Source organism: Bactrocera latifrons, unplaced genomic scaffold (genome assembly GCF_001853355.1).
Source record: "Bactrocera latifrons isolate USDA-ARS-PBARC rearing strain unplaced genomic scaffold, ASM185335v1 scaffold_329, whole genome shotgun sequence".
Classification (NCBI taxonomy): domain Eukaryota; kingdom Metazoa; phylum Arthropoda; class Insecta; order Diptera; family Tephritidae; genus Bactrocera; species Bactrocera latifrons.
In genome coordinates, this window is record NW_017536952.1 from 118,637 (window position 1) to 145,202 (window position 26,566).

A 26,566-nucleotide genomic window follows, 5' to 3' on the forward strand; every position below is an offset into this window, starting at 1 on the left:
GCTTGAGATGCATTTTTAGCTTTATCGTAGTACTACTGTAAAATATGTCGTATTTTCTCTTTATTTTGCTCCATGTTTGCGACGCTACAACTCACGAACGACTTAAAAGAAACGAGAGTCAATCAAACACGTGTTAGCGCGTGAAATGAGCTTTCCAAAAAGGTATAGCATGATCCGATGCGACGAATGAAACTAGAACTACGCGATCTCAGCGCCAACTAGCGCGAAAATACCGCAAGACTTTTTTACAACCTAATATTATATAAACAGATTTAAAATTCTCACGCCTGGGCACTTAATAATAGGCAAAACACTAAAGGAGCTTCGAGGCTGTGATGTTGGGTTCTTCAGGGGAACTATCTTGTAAGGTTGGCAAATTAAGTATCTTGAAGATAATTGCGTTCTACGACGCACGAAATAGATACGATCACAGCTATTACAATAGCTAAACTAAGTGATTGATACATCCGAAGGGAAGCTGTTGAGATCTGTTATCAAGCTATTATTACCAATAAAGCGGGATATGTTTTGTCTCTGAAGTTAATAAATTTTAATTTAAAATGTAATATTCTAAACATACATACTTACATATATTACATATCACTGGACGACAGTTATGTGCCTACTGTTTTCCATTTTATTTCCTCTTCAATAAAAGGATGTGAACGGATGATAAGTGTTTAATTTGTATCCATGTAAATCTTGTGCATTTAACCGGTAGCGTTGTTAACTTTGGGAGAGATTGTCTTTTAGGTTTTGTCTGAACTTTCTCTTGTTCTTTCTTTTTTAATTTTGAAATTATATATATATTTATTTTTGTTAAATCATTATAGGTTTAAAGATGGACAGGAAATAAGTGCTGATGCTAGAGTAAAAATTTCTCGGGACTCATACCGCACAGAGGATTATTCCTTATCACTCACAATTTGTAAACCAACTGATGCCGGTACTTACGAAGTGAGGGCTCTAAACGCTATTGGCGACAGTCAATCGCAATGCAATGTGATTGTTTTAAGTAAGTATGTTCAGAAATATGTATAGTTTGACAATTTCATTAAACTTATACATATGTACACTTGAAAACATAACTCATTGCATTTCAAACCTTATACATTACCAGATGAACTAAAGAGAAAAGAGGAAGTCGATGGACACAATATACAAAACATTGAAAATGGTGGTAAACATAATACAAAAATTTCGAAAACTGACTTACCTACTTCATCTATTATTTAGTATTGAAAACTAACTTAACAATTACCGTAGAAAAGTATTTGTATGAGTCGATTCGTACAAAGTACGTCTTTTAAATATGCCAATTTATTGTTTTAATTTAGATATATTTGTATAACTACTAAAACATTAACACATGTAATAAGCCTTCTTAGTCTGTCTTAATCTCTAAAATATATATAAATAAGAAGATAAGATTAAACAGGTGACGATGAAATTGTTCTTATGATCTAAATGGTAAGTCTAAGTGATGTAGTCTTTGCAGTCCACGAGTATGTTCACTGTTGTCCAATCTCGCTCTTCACCATATTTATTTCAAGGTCTTTGTGTTAGTTAATATTTTTGATGTACCATGGAGTGTTTGCAATCAACCTGAGTATTTTCGAATGATATCTTTGAATTAGGTCTACGTTCGATTTACTTGCAGTTCCCCAGATTTGTATTCCATATGCCCAAATCGGTTTTAAAATGCATTTATATAGGATCACCTTATTTTTGAGACTAAGTTTCGATTTTGGACCAAGTAGCCAGCACATTTTTCTCGTCTTCATTTTTAGCTGATCTCATTTAATTTTTATGTGTTGCTGCCATGTTAGTCTTCTATCTAAGTGAATCCCGTTTCTTTCATTTACTACAATGTTCCAATTTCGAAGCCAGGATTCAACTGCGTTCAGTTGTTTTTGAACAGTTTCAGAGGCTTCGTTTGCAGAGTAAGCAGAAGAAAGAATGGCGGTGTGGTCCGCATATGTGGCAACAGTTATATTTTCGTAGTTTATTATTGACATGTCGGCAGTGAAAATCGTGTACAGTGTTGGGCCAAGCACGCTGCCTTGAGGAACACCTGCTTCGACTTCGTATATGTCGGAAGTGTCATCATTAATTTTAACGTAAAAACGTCTGCAATCTAGTTATGACCTAAGAAATAGGTAGAATGGAGCTGGTAGTTTAATTTTTATTTTAAATAACAACCCCTCATGCTAGACATTTTCTTGGTAATTGTTTGATTGTCCATGCATAAGTATTACTTGGGCCTGGCGATTTAGAAATTTCTACTGTGGCACTTCTGATTGTACAGGGTTTGTGATGAATTTTGCTACATTAAGAAACTCAAAAATCTTTTTTTTCAGTGTATGGAATTCATTTTTCTTTTATTCATGCTAAAGCTCATTCAATTTTATTAAATATAGCTTAATTAGTTTTAAAAACTAATGGAATTACGTCAAATAATTTTTTATTGTTTATTAAAGGTTCAAGATCAACAAAGAATATAGACATCGGCAATTTTGAAATTTTGCGTTTTTCATTCACAATATTCCGTACAGTATGCCCGTTTTTTGCTAAGTCATGTTTGATATCATCGCTATGAGTTGAAAAGTGCATATTTTTTATAACTATTCGGTATGGCTTATCTTCTTTCAATTGATATGTGTGAAAAGTAATATTATTGGTATCTAAATAGCTTACAAGTTTTCTGTAGCAATCACTGTTTGAAGTCATCACTCCCAATTGTCCGTCCCTACCTGACTTGTAGGTGAAATTTTCTTTACCAATAACAGTTGAAAAGCTTTTCAACATTTTATTTATGTCACTCACTTGAGGTACAAAAATTTGTGGTGGTTTGTGAGAAACTACAACAGTTAGCATTGAGTCCTATTTTTCCTTAGAATTGTGTTTTCACATCCAAATCTAGCACAAAAAACCGGTTGAGTTCTTTGATCCTTCACTCATCCTTTGTTGTTATAGTCCCGCAACAAAGTTGCTGAAGAGAGTATTATAGTTTTGTTCACGGTTGTTTGTAAGTCCTAAAACTAAAAGCGTCAGATATAGGATTATATATACCAAGTGAAAGACGAGTTGAGTTGAAATCCGGATGTCTGTCTGTCCGTCCGTGCAAGCTGTAACTTGAGTAAAAATTGAGATATCATGATAAAACTTGGTACACGTATTTCTTGGCTCCATAAGAAGGTTAGGTTTGAAGATGGGCAAAATCGGCCCACTGCCACGTCCACAAAATGGTGGAAACCGAAAACCTATAAAGTGTCATAACTAAGCCACAAATAAAGATATTAAAATGAAATTTGGCACAAAGGATCGCATTAGGGAGGGGCATATTTGGACGTAATTTTTTGTAAAAATGGGCGTGGCCCCGCCCCCTACTAACTTTTTTGTACATATCTCGAAAACTGCTACAGCTATGTCAACCGAACTGTATAGAGTCGTTTCTTTTAGGCATTTCCATATACAGTTCAAAATGGAAGAAATCGGATAATAACCACGCCCACCTCCCATACAAAGGTTATGTTGAAAATCACTAAAAGTGCGTTAACCGACTAACAAAAAACGTCAGAAACAATAAATTTTACGGAAGAAATGCCAGAAGGAAGCTGCATCCAGGCTTTTTTTTTCATTTAAAAATGGGCGTGGCGTCGCCCACTTATGGACCAAAAACCATATCTCAGGAAGTACTCCACCGATTTCACTGAAATTCGGTATATAATACTTTCTTCGGTATGTGGTTTGTGGCTGTCAGTGTCCTCGATCATTAAATCAATGTGTTCTTTTTGTTTTGTTGTTTTTGTTTTTTCTTCTATTTTAGTTCACACGCGTTCGGATCATTAATATTCCCTTGTTTTAGTTAGTAAATCCTGAGCTTAGTACGTCCGACTGCACTCACTAAGCGCACATTAGGAATTGTAGCTACAACAATATCTATAAAAAAAAATCGCTAAGGGGACTTAAATTTGACGGCTAAATACTGCCCACCTCGGTTTAAAATTACAGACAACAAATTTAAAGAGTTCTTTGGAACGCTAGGTCATAGGTTTCTAGCAGGTGGAGATTACAATGCAAAACACACTTATTGTTGCTCACGACTAATTAATCCAAAAGGACGACAGCTGTATTACACTATTATAAATAGGCACAATAACTTTGACATAATATCTCCTGGTAAGCCGGCGTATTGGCCTAGTGATCGTAAAAAAACACCAGATTTAACTGATTTTGCATAAGTGAAAAATATAGATAAATCGAACATAACAGCTATATGTACATATACTGATCTTCTGATCACTCTCCTGTAGTAATAAAGTTATGTGAACAACCCATATTCGTTAATTCAAAAGTAGGTCTAACGTTTTATAAAACGAATTGGCTAAAATATAAAAAATACGTGAGTAGCCACATTAATGTTGAGTACAAAATAAATACAGGAAGAGATATTGACGAAAGCTTAAGAGAACTCAATGATATAATTATAACTAGCGCAACCGTCTTAGCAACACCAAACAAAAACTATAAGCCGCTGGTTCCAGAAAAATCAATAATAGAGAAATAGGAAATCTTGTAAATGAAAAAAGGCGTGACAGACGTGAATGGCAGATAAATCACTACCCGTCCATCCAGCTTCAATTGAAATCTGCTGTACGTAAATTATAAACACACTTAAACGTGAGGAAGAATTCAACACCGAAATATATATAAAGAAGCCGTGTTTAAATTCCAATAAGCAAAATTCGCTTTGGAAAGCCCTAAAGTTCATGAAGCCACCTGACTCCAATATGTCTACACGAGACTTGGGTGGAAATTGGGCTCGAAGTGACGAGAAAAGGGCTAATTGTTTCGCAAATCACCTAATTTTCCAAAGAGCAATTTTAAGCTATCAATCTTTCCCAACACAGCTGAAGAGTCGCTCTTTTAAGACTTAACACACAAATGCTAATTGAGTTACGCAGTATTGCTGTAGACTCTGCGACTTTTTCCATGAAATTGGATAGTATCCGAAACTAAGACTTCAGCAGCTGCAGCTCACAGCAGCGATCTCTTTGCTCTTCAATGCAATTCTTAGTTTCGTATATTATCCAATTTCATGGAAAAAGTCGCAGAATAACTTGATAGATAAACCTAGGAAAAACTTAACGCGGGCGTCTACATACAGACCAATCAGTCTTCTACCCTGACTTTCTAAATTATTTGAAAAAGTATTACTTCCAAAGACGTTTCATTTCCTCCACGAAAATAATACATTATAACTAATATGTAATATTTAAATAGAATTACTAACGAAATGAGGAAAGCATTTGAGCACAGGGAATACTGTTCAGTTATATTTCTAGATGTAGCTCAGGCTTTTGATAAGGTGTAGCACGAAAGTGCTCGGCAGTAAAAGTAAACAATATTTTAGTACCCCAAGCGAACAATGGAACATATCTTGATATTCACCTAGATAGAAGACTCACATGGAGAAAACACATCTATGGTATAATAACATGTATGAATATTCTTCTTTTCGAAGTATCCCCTGTTGGCAAGAGATATTCTGCATGGATTTCGAGCCTGACTTTGTTGATGGTGTTGATAGATAAAATTATCTACGAGTTTAAAGTTACGACTGTCAACAGTGAGAGGGTGCCTAGTCCCGAGAACGACGACTGTTTGTTTAATGAGATGAGATATTTAGTCTTGCCCTCGTTCACCACCAGAACCATTTCCTTCCTGCCTTATCCATTCTGGAGAAAACAGACACAGTTTCCATATACCAAGTTGTTGGCTAGTGCTCTCAGAGAGCTGGAATGCAAGGAACGTCGAACCTTACTTGTATTTGTTGAAGTAAATTTTTTTGCTGCACAGAGGCGAGTGCGAATCTTGGCTGCAATAAGATAGTAGTCCGAGTCGATGTTAGCACATCGCGCACTCGTCTAGAACACTGGAGACGTGTCTTCCATCTATCACAACATGATCGATGTGGTTGGTGGCTTTTCAATCCGAAGTCAGTCGGGTAGCTTGATGTATTTTCTTATGCTTGAATCTAATACTACAGATAACCATATTTCAGCCTCAACCTATTTGGAGATGTTTCCTCGTGGAGGCTGAATTTGCCGACTTTTGCGTCAAAGATGCCTTCCTTGCCCACCGAAGCACGATTTTGACATCGTGGCGGGAGCAGATCACATTGTTTCGCTGCAAGTGCTCATAGAAAGCATCTTTGGTCACATCGGCCTTCTCTTTCGTAGAAGCGTGTTCGCAAAATCAAAATAGAACTTCGCTTGGATGCGGAGTGTAGGTAGACGTTCACCCACCGGAGTGAATGACAGTACTTGGCGACGGAGTCTCTCTCACACTACGAATCTCACACCGAACTTGCCCTCAATCCACCAGTTGGGCTGCGGCGCCTTCCCAATTAAGGGACCCGAGTGCATGCCCTCAAATCATAGTCCTTAATTCGTTTGCCATGGTTGTCATCAATTTAAAAAAAGTTATTGAACCAATCGTTACAATTCTTCAAAAACTTAAAAATACTTCCACTGCCTGTATAAAAAGTGAAACTTTTACCAAAGCTTTTTAAAATCTCTATCTCTTGTTTCCCACTCCGCCACCCCGACGGTAACGAATTTCAATTAATTGTATTAAATTAAAAAAGTTGATAAACGAAAAAAGGATTTTTTTAATATTATTCAACTAAATCAAAAACTGATTTTAATAAAATTGATTTACTTTTGCATGATAGTTTTCTTTGACTGATGATGACTGGATCTAACATCAAAAGTAATCGGATTAGCAAGTCCTGATTTGTAGCGGCGCATATGAGTCACATTGTCGGTGTTTGCCGAACTAGCAGGTTCCCAGCACGGTTCATCAGCGACCTCAAACGTCTCTGTCGCAAACTTACCGAGTTTCACACAGAATTTAATAGCGTACTTCTGCTTTAAAGAAAGCTGCATTTTCAGCTTACACCACTTACAGAAACATATCGCACGAAAATGTTTGCTCTGACTCTCCATGTGCTCGGAGACAACTCACCAGCCGCTCGTTCGTTAGCTGGGAACGCCCTCTACCGAATCCAACAAAATCAGTAATACTTTCCGGACAAAGCCTGTAATACTTTAGCAATAGCATTTTGACCGTAGATCACACCATTAAGAAAGAATTTACAGGTTACCACGGAAATAAATAATAGATTGAAAGGTTTTTTACTTTCCTTTTATATGAATTCTTTCGATCACCTAATCTTCAACAATTGCAATTATTTTTGACTTAAGAAATATGAGATGTTTTTATTTAACATGCTTGGCTAGTTCTGAAAAACTGTAAAATCCAAGCAAAAATTAAATAGTTAATAAGATTGCTAATATCATTAAGAAAACTAACTTCTTTTTTTGAGTTATGGTTTTTTGTTCAGGTTGTAAGAGTTGTTTTCTTATTTCATGTTAATTAAGTCAAATTTATTTATTTTATAGAATTTTGTATTTGTTTTTTTTTTACTTTTATTCATATACATAGCTTTTATTATAGACCACATTATTAATTTAAAATTAAAACTTATTAAAAATAAACAACAATTACGAGCAGTTTCACCTTGAAATTTTTTACAATAGGCAGGGACAGTACGAGGGTTGCTTTAATATTAAGAGATTATAGAACAAAAACAAATATTAATCATCGTCCTTGATTTAGCTTCAATGCCAAAAATTTAATTAAGTTCATCGATACACTGTTACTGACTTATTTTATGTCGAAATTTTTAAAAAATACTAAATGTTTGCGCAAATATGTAAAACTTTAAGATGATTTACGATACGAGATATAAAGGCAACCTTCGAACTGTAGGTATTAACAACTTAAACTCAATACAATTACTAAGCATATTAGTGCGCATTAAGTCGCGTAATTATCTTCACATTTACTGTTACCATTTTGATTAATATGTACTCACCATTTTTAATATCAATACATCTTCATCGATGCAAATTTAACATGCGGTACACATTTGTATGCCATTTCTATCAAAAACTGTTTGTAACTTTGAATTATTTGATTGATATTTAGCGATTCCTGAGATCCAACACGCAGATATTTTGGAAAAACATAGTTTCGAGTCAGTGCCATTAAAATATGAGATTATTGCTAAAGGCATTCCCAAACCGGAAGCCGTATGGTATCATGATGGCAAGCCAATACAAGCAGATCAGCGTGTTGCTACCATCGTTGATGGGGTAAGAATTATTTCTTCTAAAAATTTTCAAATTTCTTTTAACTTTTGCTTACAGGAGAAATACAGGTTAGAAATAAAGGAACTGCAACTACCCGACGCTGGTGAATATAAAGTGGTAATTAAAAATAAATGTGGCGAAAAGTCTCTCCAAGGTGTTTTATCCCTATCTGGTAAATATAAAAGTACTTTTTAAAGGATATTGTCTTGCTATAAAAATATATCTTTTTCAGGCGTTGCAGATTATCGCAAACCTATTTTAAAAAGTGGGTTACGTGATATTACGACTAAAAAGGGAAACTCTTTGGCGATTCCTATCGTATTCACCGCTGACCCTCAACCGAAAATAACATGGATGAAAGATGGAGTGGCATTAAAAGAACAAGGCAATATCATAATAACAGAATCAGTACAAGATCTTGAGAACGGTCTTAAGGAGTACTCATATACCATAAATTTTGATGAACGTAAGTAGTATTAAAATAATCAATGTATAGTTTTCTCAACTAATCGGCTAGATAAATTCTTAATAAGTCCTATGACATAACATGGGTGTAGGGTTTCAGGATATTATTTCGGAAAATCATTTAATTTATGTTGTTAATATAGCGTCTATAACCTTAACTTAAGAACACTATATGTTCAGAGCGTTATACAGCGGAGCGACTAGAGACGAACCCATCCGATTGATGTTAATTATTAATTATTGATTTTACTACAAAAAAAAGTAACTTATTTTTAACAGAGCACTCACAAATTTTCGAAATAGTAGAAACTTTAGAAATAGGTCTGTAATTGGGGACTACATCCTTTCTACCATTTTTAATAATAAAGGTAATGAATGTCAATTTCCAGTCTGAAATAAAATTCTCAGAGGACAAAGACTTATTGAAGAGAAGCATGAGAGGATATACCAAGGTAGGATAATTTTTTATAAGTACAGGCGGCTTCCCATACAAATCCAATTTGAAAGAAGGCTTGATATCACAAAAAGCCTTGGCAATATCATCCTACGAAAGACACAGTGTGCCAAATTTTATGGATAGAAAATAGTTAGTAGAAAAAGTGGAAGTAGTTCCAGGCTTATCGTGTACATAATTTGATTTGAAAAATGCAGGACGCAAGTTGAAAATTTCACCAGGAGTGCATGCCGAATTATCACCCCAGCGTAAGGCAGAAGGAAAAACAAAGTTCCAAATAGGCTTAGGGATCGACTTAATTTTAGACTTCGCGCATTTACAGCACCTTTTATAGAGAAGTTTATCCAGTTTGGATTAGTGTGGAAATTGAATGAAGGAGACATAAGATTTAGACGAAGAGAATTTTCTGTAATATTTATTTGTAAGATTTTTTAAGCGTTTGAGGTCCTTAGTATACCCTGGCAGCCATATGGTATGTATATGTTTAATTGGGATATTATAACGACAAAATTCTTCAATTTTTATTTTATTTTTTTTATACATTACAACTAGTTCAAATTAAAGGAAGAACTAACAAGTAACTTGAATATGATTTAAACATATAATTACAAAACTACTATGAGAGAATTAACTAATTTGAAAGATCGCTGGGTTTGAGGCGTTTGAGTCGTCTTGGTGGTCCATCTCTAGGAGTTAACATAGCATTCTTCGTTACAATGCTGTAGCAATCTTGCACTATGTGCTGTTGCAATTTTTAATATTAATATTGCGTTAACCGAGTTTAAGCCTAGATCACGCTTTATATCAGCACATCTACAATACCAAGGCACTTTGACAATTAGTCTTAGTACTTTCTGACTGACTTGTTACCGATTAACCAATTATAATTTTTAAGTCGCATGTCCAGTTTCTTACGTTTGGTTTTTACGTAAACTTTCTACCGTAGCTTAGTGTCAAGCGTCAATTCTAAGTATTTAGCGGAATAAAAGTAGGGTATACGTGCACCGTCTATGAAAATTGGTAAGTGCTGTATCTTGTTGTATGTAAAAACAATGTGTACAGACTTTGCTTCATTCAGCTTTACCTGCCATTTCTTTGCCCATTGCAAGACTTTATTTACAGCTTTTTGAAGATTAGTACTGAACAAGAGTCCAACAGCAAGCAACGCGGTATCATCTGCAAATACTATATGAAGAAGAGGGTTCAACAAACTACTTTGTGGAACTCCGGCTTTTACTTCCCTGAGAACAGAATATTAGTCTCCTTGTTTAATGCGAAAGTAGTGATCTGATAAATACGATTTTATGATGCTGTTTCGGTAAAATCCGTTTCAGTTTCGAAAGCAGTTCTTTGTGACAAACTTTATCGAACGTTTGCAACATCCAAAAACACGGCAGAACAGAATTTTTTTCTTCAAAGATTTTTCAATAATGTGTGTAATCCTGTGCATTTGAACAATCGTAGAATGGTTGGCTCGCAACCCAAACTGATGGGGTGGAATTATGGTTTTTCGCTCAATGATTTTATTGATAAGTTTTATGGGAATTTTCTCAAAAAGTTTCGATATTACCGGTATAAGTGCTATGGGCCTGTATGAAGATACATCATATCCTAGTTTTCGGGGCTTTGGAATCTTGATAATTTCAGTAATTTTCCAATAAGTTGGCACGTATTTAAGATGAAAAGCCGCATTAATAATATTGGTATTTTTACTATACTTATTTGAGAAAGCTGGTTTAGGACCTCGGCAGGAATCAGGTCGTAAGCAGGGATTTTTTTCAGATTTTTGATTTCCTCACTTAGCTTACTGCTTGTACAACTTGAGATTAGAAGCAGTAGGATAATCAACGTGTGTTTCAGATGGGGAGAATATTTTGGGTAAATAATCCGAAAATACTTCTGCTTTTTTTGAATCGTCTCTGGCCTAGCTTATTTGAATGGGACATACTTGAGTTTCTGGTGTTTGTAGTCTTTTACAGCTTTTCCAATGAGAGTAGCCGGAATTTCTTCCATTTCTTGGGGACCGAAGATATTTTGCGAAACTTTCATTTTTAAACCTCTTGATTTTCCGATTAAGATCTTTAGAACCTTTATTTAAAATAGATTTATCAGCTGGGCAAGGGTTTGATGCTATTTATGTCGCATTTTCCTCTTTTATTTAATTATTTCCCTTATATCATTAGGATATTGTGAGTTTACAGCAATTTTCCTTAATTCCTGTGTACTTTCCCAAGCAGCGTTTTGCATACTTGTTGTAAAATGTAAAATTTCAGAATTTAATTTAAAAATGGAAAAACTATTAGTAGTATCTGGTCCAGAAAATAGCTTAGCAAATTGTTTTTGCCATTGGCTTTCGAGTGAGCGTTGATATTCCTAGCAACAGCGTCAGCATATGTATTGGCATATTAAGCAGCATTGGTAGCAGCTGCAGGTAGAGAAGCAGGAGCGTGATAATCCACACTGACATTACCAACATACACTGAAACAGCAACATTGGACGAAGAAATATGTGTACCATTAACAGCGTTATTGGAGAGAATGGAGCTGGCGGCAGAGATGGCAGATAATGTTTTTGATGCTTTTGAAACATCGCTGTTTTTGTCAAAAGGCATCGATGTTTGCCATTGATGTTGTGATTTTGAGAACATCGATACTTCGAGGGAGCCTGGGTCGGTGTTTTATGTCGATGTTTTTCGTTCAAATTTCACTTCTCATCTTTATAGCAGTTTTTCTCGGTATTAATGCGAGAACCTCTGCTCCGAACTGCTTTAACAAACTACCATGTGTTTCATTGTAAAATACTTACGAGTATACCTAATGTAAAGATAATCAAACATCCAGGTTATTTTGTATCGCATATATCGGCCAATACGAGGTATGTTCAAAAAGTATCGCGAATTTTGTGTTTTTTTAAGAATTGTTTATTTATTCATGAATATCTATTTTGTCCCCTTCAAAGTAATCCCCATTACATATTATACACTTGTGCCAACGGTTTTTCCAATCTTCGAAGCACTTCAAAAAATAATTTTTTTTATCTTCTTCAGCTCCTCCTTCTATTCCGTCTTTATCTCGTCAAGAGAAGCGTAACGTCGTCCTTTCATGGGCCTCTTCAGTTTAGGGAACAAGAAAAAGTCACAGGGGGCCATATCTGGGGAATACGGTGGCTGCGGCATCATTAGTGTGTTGTTTTTGGCTAAAACGTCGCGCACAATGAGTGGTGCAAAAGCCAATTTTTGTCACATCTTCTCGGCCTTCTGAGAACATTTTGTACCACCGATAAATGTTTCTTCGGTCCAATTTAGCTTCTCCGTATGCCACAGTCAACATTCTGAATGAATCCGCGCACTTAATTTAGCTTTCCACACAAAATTTGATACATGTTCTTTAACACATTTTTTTGAATAAGTAAAAACCGAAGACGATCCAAAACACGTGCAAGCAAAGCAGCTGTCAACAATTAAATGAACATTCAAATTGGCCGAGCTTGTCGGCTTAAGTGACAGACATGAGTACCAATATAACGCCACAAAAAATTCGAAATTCGAATATACGTAGCCCGCGAAAATTCAAAATTCGCGATACTTTTTGAACAAACTATTGGTCAGCTCTCGTAATGCTCTCCCATACCATCTCGGTGGTAAAATTTAATGTCTCTGGCGTAATTAGTTATTGATTTGTCGCGCCTTTCGTAGTTTTTAACAGTACCGTTACATGGGATTTCCGATCCGATTTTTTCACACTGTTAGTGGAAATTCTCATAAGATTTGTACTCAGCTAATTTCGTTGTAGTAGCTTAAGTGGCTTAGGAGGGATACGCCCACTTTTCAGGCCCTCAGGTGCCCCTTGCTACTGTATACTCTGTACTATACTAAAGATTCATATCTTAATTTAGTGCTTAGTTATGTTGCTTTATATATTTTCGGTTAATGGCGATTTGTCGGCGTGGCAGCGATCCGATTACGCCCGTCTACGAACTCGAATTTTAGAGAAAACAGAAAAAACTAAATATAATCATACCTATATACTATATATACATATATGAACCTAAACTTAGTGCAAAGATATATATATACATAAATATTCATAATACGTACATAATTCGTTATATACAATTCGCAACCTTTCACCTTTTCCTCCGTCCTTCATAGATCACACATTTTTAACATCGGCCTTAATAATAATCAGTTTACTCGTGTAATAAGAATTGAGTTAAATAATTTATACATATACACTGCCGCTCAACTGAGTAGGTTTATGATCTCAGAGGAAAGAGAGATTTATCTATAACTCCTAAACCAGTTTTCCGATTTACATAATTATTTTATTCCTAAATCATATTAAAATAGAATGGTGAAGAAGGATTTTCAAAAACATATTATTTATTCCATATTTATTTATTCTTCTGAAAGGTTAATAAAGTCAATGATTTTTTTTCGTTCATCTGAATATTTTCAACCTAAAAACATTAAAATTATATAAGTAACTTAAGATAATTTTCATATTTTTGGCATTTAGCTTATTCTTAAGTGCATTTCTACAGTAATTTTTAATACATTTAATAATGAGTGAATCCGCCGTTTTTGGATATAACTTCATATAAACGATCGGGAAGCGAGCTATACAAATTTTTCAGTAATTGCGGGGAAATTGTTTTCCAGACCGTTTTAATTGCCGCAACTTAAGTTGTCTTGCAATCAAATTGCCTGCCTAATTTAGGGCTGCCATAACTCGGACTCCGCTCACCAGGACACTTCACCCAAAAATTTCCCACTTATAAAAAAAAACCCAAAAAATTTTTTACTGATAAATTTATCAAACATTTATTGGGAAAAAATTAACAGTTCACTTAAACATGTATTCGAAAAAAAGACTATTCAATTTAACATTATAAGTCTTAGTATTTCTCTGAACTTTGAACTTTGCGCAAAACTTCAGTTTTTTCTTTGATATAGTTGTAAAATTCATAGCATGTCATATTAAAATTAAACTTACATTGAATGATACATTCTAATGTATCAATATTTAAACAATTTCTTTCTTTGGTCCATTGTGAACTTATTAATGAAAAAATACGTTCTACGTAAGCATTATGACTGGGGATTGCGTATAAATATTGTAATATTTTTAAAAAATTTTCTTTTCGCTCCTTTTCAGAAGTTTTTTCAAAAAAATATAACCTTTTTTTAATTGTACCCTTATCCTTTGGATATTCTTTATTTATCTCTAAAAATGACTTAAGACAAGAAACTTTTTGGAAGGATTCATCAGACAAAATAATATTTTTTTCTTGTAAATAAGTTATAGTTTTTTGAACGTCAGTCCATTCAGGTATATTTTTTAATGTCATCCAATTAAAAATTGCATACTTTTTTAAGGGGACCACCCAATCCTCTAAGTAGTTAATTAAAGTCGCAAAAAAAGTTTTAATGTCATTTTCAAAATCAGAAATTTTATCATTCAAACATTTGTTCTTTAAATTATTCAAAACTGTTTGTGTTTGAATTCCAATAAAATTGTTTTCAAATCTGTCATATCACATATAGTTTCACTTAAAATTAATGGAACTTCCATAACTGAAATATTTCGCTTTTCAATTTTTTTTGATTTGTTTCTCAATTACAAATGTTTGGCTGTGTATAAATGTGAAATATAGTTCTGTTGACGGATTTTTAAAAAGTCAGTAATTACTTTCGCTGCTCCTTTTTCAACCTCAAAGAATTCTTTGAGCGGTCTCCAAAGCTGTACTATACGCTCTATTGCAGGCCAAAGTGACAACCACCGACTTCTTGTATGGGAGAGTATTTCGTTAAATATTACCTGTGCGTTTTCACAAAACTGTTTCAATCGTTCAGTTCTAACCGTAAAAATATATTTATTTATATATCTATTTATATATCTTCAAAACAACAGATTCAATGTCAATTGACAGTACATCTGTAGCACGTGAAATAGTGTTGTGGAGGATATGAGCTGAACAATCGATGCCGTCTATTTCTCGACCCAATTCGGATTTCAACTTGTAAAAAACGTTAGTTACGCCATTCCTTTGTCTGCCCCCAAAATTCGCGTTTGTGTTGTCTGCACCAAAAGCCGTAAGATTTTTTAGTGGAATATCAGCAGTATGTTGTTATTGTTTCGGTAAACCAGGACGTATGGCAGTCCTGGCCTAATTCATATACCTTGCGCGATAGCAACCCCCATACGATTTCCATTATATTAAGGTCAGGTGAATAAGGGGGCTATTCGAACAAGTCCACACTTTGAGCCTTAATCTACTATTTGACCACCCTAGTTGTATCCATCAGGGCTGTCTAAATTAAACTTTTTTTCGTCGGAAAAAACCACCTTCTGACATTCGCTCGTCCAGCTCATGTGCTTCCACGCAAAGAGCAGTCGTAAAGCTTTACGTGCATCATTTAACGGTTCTTTTTTTGTTTTTAGTTTCATTCGTTTTAGATGATCTGCCGATGAAATTACACGTTTAACTGTAGACACACTGGCTGTAACACCGAAAATTTCTTTAATTTTAGGTGCTGAGAGATGCTCGCAAAATATGCCTCCTGACTGCCGTAGAGGCAGTCAGATGACTCCGCCTTTCATGTTTTTGCCATATTCTGCATTGTTGCTCACAACACTTTCCCGATAGGCTTTGATTTGGCCTCTTTCATACTCGGATAATTTTCGTTTAATTTAAAGAAAATATACGAAACAAAAAGTTTGTATCAAAAATGTGTCGCCACGCCGCCAAGTTTAATCGCCAACTAAAAATCGTTCAGCTGAACCTATTCAGTTGAACCAAAAAATTGCACAGAAATTAGCGAAATAAATAACAAAACAGAATATGCGAAGTAACGGTACTTAGCAAACGGTTCTTTACTAGCGCACACTGATTTACACAAATATAAAGTTAAAACGTTTTTAAAAAAAACATGCGTACGATTAATATGTGATGAAAAATCATGAAAATGCAAGCGAATTTATGTGAACCTATTCAGTTGATCGGCAGATTGGGATCAACTTTATTCGCACTAAATGGTGATAATTTCAATTTGGCTTGCTAAGCTCTAAAAGCAAGATAGGAAAACAGGAAAATGTTGGTCGATAAATAAGTAACGACACTAATCAAATTTTTAAAACCTATAAGCTTTAATAGACCCCAATCTGGTAGCAAAACTAAATTAAACAGAAGCTTTTGCAACACACAATCGTAAACGTCAGCGCAGAAAAACATACGTTATGCGAATTGTTCATTTCGATAAAAGGACGGACGATGGTTCCACTAGAACAAAAAAAAAAAAACACAAAACTATTCATTTATTTAGATGTAATGGTTATTCATGAATAATTTATGATTTTTTTTCGCACCAAAATCGATAGTTTTGCTTACTTACCGCACCACTAAGATGAAAGTGAGCCTCATCGGTGTAGGTGATTTTCCTAAGATTGTTCCTAGTTAAAATCAGCAAATTCACGAAGTTTACGGTCAGGCATCAGTTTTTGACGGATGTAAGCTAAAATCCTTTGGCGAAATTCACTAGGTTGTGGTTGGTTCCAATTCTTAAGAACGTCTTGGAATCTTCAAATTGGGGGTCTTCAGCAACACCGCCTGAACGGCAGCAATATTTTAATTACTTCGAGCGGTTATTTCTCTTATTGACACTTGAACATTATATAAAGAAAATGTTTGTTCAATGGCAAAGGATTATTTTGATAATAAAAATGAATGATTTCTAAATATTTTTCTGGCTAATATCCCTCCATGATGAAATTGTAAACATTACTGTATACAATGAAAAAATTATTAGTCATGACTATAAAAAATGACCGAAACGATAATTAGGATTCATATCATACCCATTAGAAAACCCGGTAGATATGTACTACGAGTACTTGTATGTACATAATTTTATATTTATATGAATCTTTATATGATATTATTTTCCTGTTCCGATAATTATAACTGAGGTATTGCAATAGTGATTTCAATACATATTTTAAGAAATACCCATCTAACGTTACTGAATACTTTAGAAAAGTATTTAATTTTGAAATGAAAGATTCTAGAAATTTACCAATCACAAGAAATGAAAATATGTTGAAATATTAGAATTGTTTATTTATTTTAGTTTCCATAAAATATTAATAACACATATTAACTGCGAGACTTAAAGCGAATTTGAAGTTAGCATAGAATAGTTGGAGTTCTAAATAATGATTGTTATTTAGTTATAAGTACTTTAATACGCAGATCTGGTAAGTTAATAGTTTTTTATTTAAAGCCTACAATCTACATATCAACAAATCGTTTTGAAGTACGTTCGCGCCGCCATCTTGTCTCTATTATTCTTGAACTTACTGAACCACTTGTTAAATAACATACAACATTTTTGTATTTTCATAGTTCAACACAAAGATTCTGGCCGATATGAACTACAGATAGAAAATAAATATGGCAAAATCAGTACAACTGGATGGATTGATGTGTTATCAAAACCAGAAATTATAGGCTTAAAAGATCAGTGTTGTCTTCCAAATGACACCATTGCTTTTGATGCTATCATACTAGCGAATCCTAAGCCTAAAGTTACATGGACTCGAGGAAACGAAAATTTGTGCAACAATGAAAACTGCGAAGTGATAGCCGACGTTGATGATGATAAATACAGATTGGTATTCCAGTGTGTTAAATCAGAAGAGGATGGACTATATTCATTAACCGCAGTTAATGACCAAGGCTCGTCTACTGCAAGCTTCCATTTAAACGTTAAAGGTGGGTTAATTTAACAGTCAATAATAATATCAATATAGATAAATAAAATTGACGTGTATGTTTGTCAAACCAAAATTACGTGAATTATGTACTTTCCGCTGAAATTTCGGAAATTCCACTCTTTTTTTTTACCAAATTTTACATTTAGAATAATATTGGCAATATGTTTTTATTTTGTTGAGAAATAATTGTAGTGGCGAATTCGCCGCTACCTTTATCCATTTCATAATCACCATTTCCAATTTTTTTTTAATTAAACCATAAATATTCATATATATATTTTTTAGTCGAAAAGCCGACATTTATCGCACCACCAGAAGACCAATTAATACTGGACAATCATCCGGTGAATGTTAATGTATTAGCACATGGAATACCAAAACCAACAATTGAGTGGAAGAAAGGTGATGAAAGGATTGCTGATGGAGCTCAAATTACTAAAAATGAAGATTTAGTATATATTATACAACAATCATCTCCAGATTCTGATCAATTGAGCAGCCAATTAGAAATTTCTCATTTCAGACCCTCGAATGCCGGAACGGTAAAGTTTTTATTTATGCTTCAAATGTTATGTAATTAATTTCTTTATTTCCAGTACACTGTCGTTGCTAAAAATGAAATTGGTGTGACTGAAGTTCCGTTTAAACTTTCTCTGCTAGAATTAGCTCCAAAGTTTGAAAGCAAGTTCGACAATGCTAAAGAAGTATGTCAAGGTGAAGATTTGGTTCTACAATGTAAAGTTATTGGAAGTCCAATTCCACTAATTAGTTGGATTAAAGATGGTGAACAATTAAAGCCAAGTGAACAGTAAGTGTAAACAAACTAAGCAGCACCTCAAAACTAACGTTTTGTATGACATTTTACATTGTAGCCAGATCAGTTCAATTATTAATTTTTTGCGATTGATATTAAAGCACTCAAATTTCAATAAGATTAAAAATTATTATATATTCAACATATGGAAGTACTACTTAAATATTTTTTTGTGATTTTGTGATATATAATCAGATGATTTTTGAATTTTCAATACTGAGTAATTTAAGTTTCTTAGGTCTCAATTAATAAATGTTTTTAACAATTTTCCATTGAAAATATATTATGGTGCATTACATTTCATCAAATACATTTAAATTTCTCATTATATTTAAATTTCATTGCTGTACATTTTGGTCCTGAACGGCGACTCCGTTCACTTATATTTGTCGTAGAATTTCAATCTGGCCATTTCAGTCGTTCCAATTGCGAAACGTCAAAACCTACCCGATCCAGGGAACTGTCAAAGTCGGATATCTTTATCTCTGTAATAGTTTCTATTTGCTTTTTCTTTGAGTGCTGCTGTATCATCAAAAAATCAAGATCTAAAAACCTATCCTACCAAGTTTTGTTTCACACACAAAACTAATCCATATGCATACCAGAGAGCTACAACGAGTATGATAAAATCAGAACAAACAGTCGTGCCAAAAACACAATCRAATCAATTCAGTTCAGCATGGCAACATTGTTAATCAATTCGAGTGGCCGCCAGCGTCAACTGATCTGATGCAACACGAACTATTCTTCGGCAATCACGATCGAGTAAACGGTATGGCTGGCTTCAGCTCCAATCGTATCATAGCGTTGCGAGGGTTGTTTGAATTGATGTGAAACTTTGGGTAAACTATAAGTAAAGCTACGAGTTAATCTTTGGGTAAATATATAAGTATAGCAAATAACAACAACTTTCTGCTGGACTGATTTGAATCATGTATGGCAAAAAATTTATAAGCTTTAAAAATGTGCGCATGTTACAAATTTTCGATGCGTAAACAATGGAGATTCCATCGAGTACGTACGTACATATATACATACAAACATTTCTTGTATGTACATATATACTTGATGGAATTTTTACTTATAACATATGTATATACTTATAACATATGTATATACATACAAACATATGTCATTGAAATAGAACAGAAGTGCCCGACTAAATCAGTGTTTAAGGGATGATATACAAACCGAACGCTGTCCATTATTTTAATTATTGAAGCCCGAGTTTGCATCACTTTGGGTATTTTCTGCTGATGCGAACGTTCATAATCAAATCAGGTATAAGCTGATCGCTCGTGATTCAAAGTTGTTCTCTATCGCTGATTTGAAGACAAACGGTTCGCTTCGTGTACATGAACCGAACTGCCAGAATCAGACAGAGTAACATATCAGTACTTAAGTATAAACAAAAATTTATTACTCGTTGCAGTTCTCTGATACTTACATATATATGTACATTAACATTCTATATGTCTGCTCCTTGTAATACTTGTTTATTTTTAGCATAAGACTCACATCCTCCCCTAGCGGTATTTTAACATTGGAAATAGCGAATATTCAACCATCTGATTCTGGAGCATATAAGGTTATCATTTCAAATCCCCTTGGCGAAATATCTTCCTTATGCGCTGTTGCCGTATCTCGTAAGTAATTCCCTTGTGTTTTAACAAATAAGCGAGATAGATTGTATGTATGTATATATATTATATAAATGCCTTCCCGTTTGTGCAAGCTGTAACTTGAGTAAAAATTGAGATACCTTTACTAAAATTGGTATGCGGGTGAGCGTAACCAAACCACTGCCACACCCATAACGCGTCTTTAATCGAAAACCTAAAAAGTCCAATAACTAAGCACTAAATTAATATATAGAACTGTAATTTTGCACAAGTGATCGAAGTACCAAAGGAAACCTGTGATCAAAAAGTTTTGAAAAAGTGTGCATGGTCCCGCCCTCTAATAAGTTTAAAGTACATATCTCCTAAATCACTAAGGTTTCAACAACGAAATTTACTCAGCTAAAATATTATAAGAACTCTTACCGACGGTCTGAAAATGGACTAAATTGGATAATGAGACGGCTTTATAAGTCGTCTACTTTTTGGTGAAATCACATATCTCGGGACCTGACCGACCGATTTCGACTGAATTTGGTGCGTGATATTATTTTGTAATTATTATGTTACAGTCTGAAAATGGACGAAATTGGACTAAAGCCACGCCTTATAACACAATTTTAAATTCCTTCGCTAATAAATTATATAATTGTATATAATTTTGCATAAATAATTCCTTCAAAGTATGCAACATTAGCACTAAAAATTCCCCGAACCCAAACAAGACTGTTTAAAATATCGGTCATTGTGTGAGATATAAACTTGAAATTAAGAGAGAATCCTTTCATGACAATATGTATCGAAAATGGGTTATCGGGTCAATACTTCCCTGAGTCCCATATACCTAATTTCGAACTTCCGGGTGATTTTATACTGAATATTTCGACCAATATTTGTGATATCTCAAAGAGGATTACGAAACGTGCATTACTCATAACAGTATATCTTTGTGCCTAAAATAAAGCTCTTTTTGTGTATTCTTTATTGAGTAATATGTGGAAAATACCGTGCGTTCGAACATGGATAGTAAATAGTTTTTAACACCAAAATCGACCATAATATATCGCCCACTCACACACTCTCCCACAACGATTTTATGTTATTGATGGGGTTCCGCCACCGCTTGCTAACATCTATTGATTCGATCAATTTGCGATTTGAAAGAGATGGATGATTTTTAACATTTGGTAATTTTTTCACTACATCAGAGTCAATTGATGGTTTCTGAAGCGGTTTGATTGCCTTTATAATTAGTCTTGCCTCAAATTCTGTTACAAAGTTTACAAAAAGCACCATCTTGTTATAATTTGTATTCAGTGTCAAGTCTTATTTATATAATTATATTCAGTTTAGTTCGCAAACTCATTTGCAGAAATCCCCAGAAAATTATGTCAAAGGAAATGGATATCGATCGAATCAATGTCAAGATTTATTCGAGATGATCTCCATATAAAAAGCCAGCTGTCAGGCAACTGGTTATGTTCTGACAACTCGCTTGATGTATAATTGTCACAGAGGGTGAAGTTTTAACAGTTGAAGCAGTTTTTAATAAGCAAAATTACAGATGTTATTTCAAGGGTTTAACGTGTTCTCCATTCATTCTGTAATAGTTTGTTGGGAAGCCTCCGGTAAAGGCATTATACCTGAAAAAAAGGTTACTCTCTTCAATGGAGAACACTGGATCTTCCAACAAGATTTTGCTCCAGCATACAAAACAGGTGATATTTGATGTTTCAAAGTCCAGATGTTTGTCCGTCATGATCTGTAAAATACCTCACAAAAATTTGAAGAGTCTCAAAAAATATGTTGTTCGAGCTGGGTCGACAATACCAATAGAACCATTACCATTTGAATAAAATTTTGTACATCATATTATGAATTATGAAATGAAATTATTTTTATTCAAAAACGTGTTATTGTTTTTATAGCTACCTGAATTTGTAACAAAACTTATGGCAGGACTAAGTATATACATTAGAAATTAAGAAAACAGCTCTTGAAATAGATATATGCTTGTAGGCATAATTATGTATACAAACGTTTAGATCAAAATTTATAAAATATTGCAGCAAAAGCAGAGCAGCCTTCATTCGTTGAACCTTTAGAAGATGTTAAAGTCTCTGTTGGAGAACAGTTAAAATTGCAAGCGCGAGTAATCGGATTCCCTGCACCAGAAATTAAATGGATTAAGAATGGAATTGCTTTGCACCCAAGTACGAGCATAAATTTTATAAACAATCCGAATGGACTTGTTGGTTTAAGGTGGGTTTTATAAACTAAATGAATTTAAATTTAATAAACAACTTTGAAGTTTTCCTTAAATATGTGATTATATGCATATGTCCTGTAGCATTGATAACGTTCAACCTGAAGATGCAGGTGTATATAAATGCTTAATCGCTAACAAAGAGGGTGAGATAGAAGGAAGTTCTACGGTAACCGTATGTGCAGTGGAAAAAGAACCAGAGTTTATAAGAGAATTACATGATACTAATTGTATTGAAGGTTTCCCTGTAAAAATGCAAGTTAAAGTTTTAGGCAATCCACTGCCTGACATCAAATGGTTTAATAATGGCCAAGAAATTTTACCTAAAGAAGGACGATATACATTCACAGAAACTAAGGACAATAATTATTGTTTGCAAATAAAAGAGGCTAATTTGAAAGACTCGGGTTTGTATGAAGTAGTTGCTTCAAATGCAATAGGTACGGCTCTGTCTAAAGCGAGATTACAAGTCGCATTGAAAACAGATGAATCAATGCCGGAAGTGCCTCCACGATTTCTGTCATCTATTAGAGATGTCAATGCAAATGAAGGTGATGAAATTAAACTTTGCGCAGCTTTTACGGGTAATCCTGTCCCAGAAATTATATGGACAAAAGATGATAATACTCTCTTTAATGATGAGAGCACTTTAATTAGTTGTGATGGCAAACACGTTAGTTTAATAATAAATAACGCTGAATCTAGCCATTCTGGTACATATAATTGCCTCTTAGCAAATCCTCTTGGGGAAGATGCGTCTGCTTGTGAACTAAACGTGAGAAAAGTGTACAAAAAGCCATTATTCACTCAAAAGATATGCGATCAGCAACATTTAATCAATACCGATGCAAAAATTGGTGTCACTGTTTCAGGCGTACCATATCCAGAATTGTCATGGTACTTCCAAGACAAGCCTATTATCGAAGGAGATAAATATGAATTGATTAACGATGGCGACCACCACACATTAGTTATCAAAGACTGTACCATAAATGATCATGGTGTTTATAAATGTATCGCAAAAAATAGAGAGGGCACAGATATTACTCAAGGCCGGCTGGATATGGTTAATGAACTGTGAGTACACATTTATGTTTTTTATCTTAACCAAAAATCAATTGTATCTATTATTCGATTAATTTCCATTAATTTCCATTTCATAACGAAGTGTAATGCATGCAGTAAACATTACTAATCACTACCATATTATAGCTTAACGGCACTCTGTACCCTTTCTACAAGAAACGCTGTAGCGACCTAATAATTTGAATTTCGATTTCAAAATTTTAAAGATTGTTTATTATAGTGTATACTATCGCTAATGCAACAAAAAAATCGATTTCTCGAAAATTTCACACTAAGACGATTCCTTAAATCATTGTGATTTTATATTGTTATTGTGATGGCAACTATAAAAAAACAGGAGAAAATGTGTACTTTTAATCTATTTTTTAAATTCATTACTTAAGCTTTTAAATTGGGTTTTACCAATAAATAAAATTAAAATAGAATTGAATTAAATTAGGAAATACCTTAAGCAGCTTTTTGTTATTTCTTAAAACGACTAAACATACATAACCAAGACATGTTTTTAAAATTTGCATATAATTAGCTTTTTAACCTTTTCATCGTCCAAGCGACCGCTGATTGATCCACTGTAGAATGTCTATTTTGGTCATATTTCTCTACATTTGTTAACGTCGTTTTGTTGCAAATATTACATTTTCATATATTTCATGTATGACTGGAAACATCTGCCGGGTTTCATCTTGAAGAAAGCTCGCCCTTTTTTGTTTTTATGCTATTGCTATTACAAATAACCTTATTGCAATGCATAGCAATTTACAAAAAGTTATCGCCTTGCGATATGCGATTTTTCAATAACAGTGAAAAAGTCACCAGTAGTGAAATATTGCTCAACCCTACTTTGTAAGTTATAGTTCAACACTAACCCGAACTTAACTCTTCCTTACTTGTTTAGAACTAAATTCAGAATCCATAGAAAAAATACGTTTTTTTTTTTTTTTAAACCGAATGAAATTCGAGTAAATGTGTTCTTTTATTTCTTTACTAAACGTGAAAGCTTTTATCTAGATCAAGAGTGTTAAAAGTATTGGGTTCTGCCTAGTTTCTCTAGTGCAGATTTGAGATTCGGAATTAGGCATTTTATCAAAGCGGACATATAAAGAATATGTTCCACACGTTTTCACACTTATTACAACAGAGTGAGTGAGTATTCCCTAGAACTTTTTTCAACTCTCACTTGAACATTTCTAATTAATGTGTGTGTCCATCCACACTTCGCTCTTTTGTCCCAGCGTTTGTAATAGTTTTTAGGCTGAGTTAGGTCTTTCCTGCTTTCTCTCTTTAATAGGAGGTGGTTTGCACGCATACTACCCTGGTTGCACTTACCTGAACTATTTCTTTGACATTTTCCGCTTATATTTTGTATTGTTTAGCGATTTCCCGAATAGGTACGAGTATTAGTATTGACCGGCTCACTTTGGCCAGAAGAGCGTGTCTACTCCGACTAGGTCCAACTGTGTCGTTATTGCAGCCATCACCTTTGCAAGCAGCAATTTCGTTTTTATTTATAATTTATTGTATCAATGTGGATCGTGGCTGCCACTAGCTTTTTCCTGCTAGGGATAAGTACCGCTTTGGTTTTTGTATGTTAACTGGAGCTTTACTTTTTAAGCCTTCTTATTTTTATCACCGCGGTATTGCATATGTGCTCTAACTGGCTTATTCCCCATCATATTACAATTACTGCTATATTAATAGCATATAGACCGAATTTGAAGAATTTTTAACATTGAACGTGACTACCGCGTAGTATATTTTAGAGCCATACATACAACTGGTCCCTTCTATTAGCTTTACTTATATATTTTCCCGTAGTTCCTAGGTGGAACATAGGGCCTCAATAAACAAATTATATTTCATTTTATTTACAGCTATAAATTTGATTTCTCTCCAAGAATAACCACTTTTCTGTGCTTCTGCTTCGACTTCCTGTCTCCAGGTGTTGGCTGGTCTACCGCGTTTTCGGCTTCCTTGTGGATTCCAATCTACTACAATTACTTGCAACCTCCATAAGTTTTTGATGACGTCTATTATTGACTTGTATCTTCGAAATCTATATTGATTGTCAGCCAGGCCCGTTGGATCTTTTTCTAGATGTTGTTGTAGACAGATTATACGCTCCAATTTATTAATAGGGATGGCATGCTTATCCCAGCTCGTGGGGGCCATTTATGTTTACGTATTTATGTAAAAATTTGTCTGGTTGCCAATTCATCATGTCCCGTTTTCTTTTGGTACAACGCTCGGAAATTGTCCAAGATTATTACTCAAATTCACGTTCTCAGATGAAGCCCCCATAATGGTTTCATCAACAAGCAAAATTGTTGCTAGGGTGAGTCAAATTCTTTTGTGGTTCAAGAAACGCTATTTTATCCCCAAAATTTTACTGTTTGATGCGGATTGTGGATGGCGGTATCATCGGACCTTATTTATTTGTGCTGTCATACGTTTTAGGCCTCCAGCTTATTTTTCATTATTATTAATTATTAAATCAAAGATCTACGCCAACAACCTGAAGCGCTCGAGAAACCAGTAGGTAACATTCAGCGTGCTATGGCAGAAATTCGAGGATGCCACAATTTTGGAAAATCTCTCTTCCATAACTTCTTCTTCAATTACTGTAAAGTGCGTCCATAGCGTACTTTGTAACAGAGTTCTTTAAAGCGACAGGCCGTGCTATTTTTATTGCTTTCTGAGGTCATAAAACACCAGTGTAGCCTAGTTCTGTGATTTGCCGTAAAAAGATCCCATTTAAGTACTATACGCTACCTACGTTTCCAAATTAAATTCAATAAACACAGGGACACATTTAGGGCCGCCTATGGAAAAACTGGCCTGCAGAAAAGCTTCTAATACTTCAAAACT

General features: G+C 34.3%; 1 protein-coding gene across 3 annotated transcripts in view; it reads left to right on the forward strand.

The window, feature by feature from the left end:
- The window catches only part of LOC108971160 (muscle M-line assembly protein unc-89), a 223,464-nt gene that overhangs the window by 114,236 nt on the left and 82,662 nt on the right, over positions 1 to 26,566 (forward strand). For 2 of the 3 annotated variants that reach the window (XM_018937031.1, XM_018937034.1), the window contains exons 12-22: positions 834 to 1,015; positions 1,121 to 1,180; positions 8,059 to 8,225; positions 8,280 to 8,394; positions 8,455 to 8,688; positions 17,546 to 17,914; positions 18,202 to 18,458; positions 18,513 to 18,724; positions 20,237 to 20,376; positions 22,419 to 22,611; positions 22,700 to 23,692. In XM_018937031.1, the coding sequence (XP_018792576.1) occupies positions 834 to 1,015; positions 1,121 to 1,180; positions 8,059 to 8,225; positions 8,280 to 8,394; positions 8,455 to 8,688; positions 17,546 to 17,914; positions 18,202 to 18,458; positions 18,513 to 18,724; positions 20,237 to 20,376; positions 22,419 to 22,611; positions 22,700 to 23,692 (2,922 nt within the window). The remainder of the gene's footprint in view (positions 1 to 833; positions 1,016 to 1,120; positions 1,181 to 8,058; positions 8,226 to 8,279; positions 8,395 to 8,454; positions 8,689 to 17,545; positions 17,915 to 18,201; positions 18,459 to 18,512; positions 18,725 to 20,236; positions 20,377 to 22,418; positions 22,612 to 22,699; positions 23,693 to 26,566) is intronic. The other variant, XM_018937032.1, reaches the window with a different exon arrangement.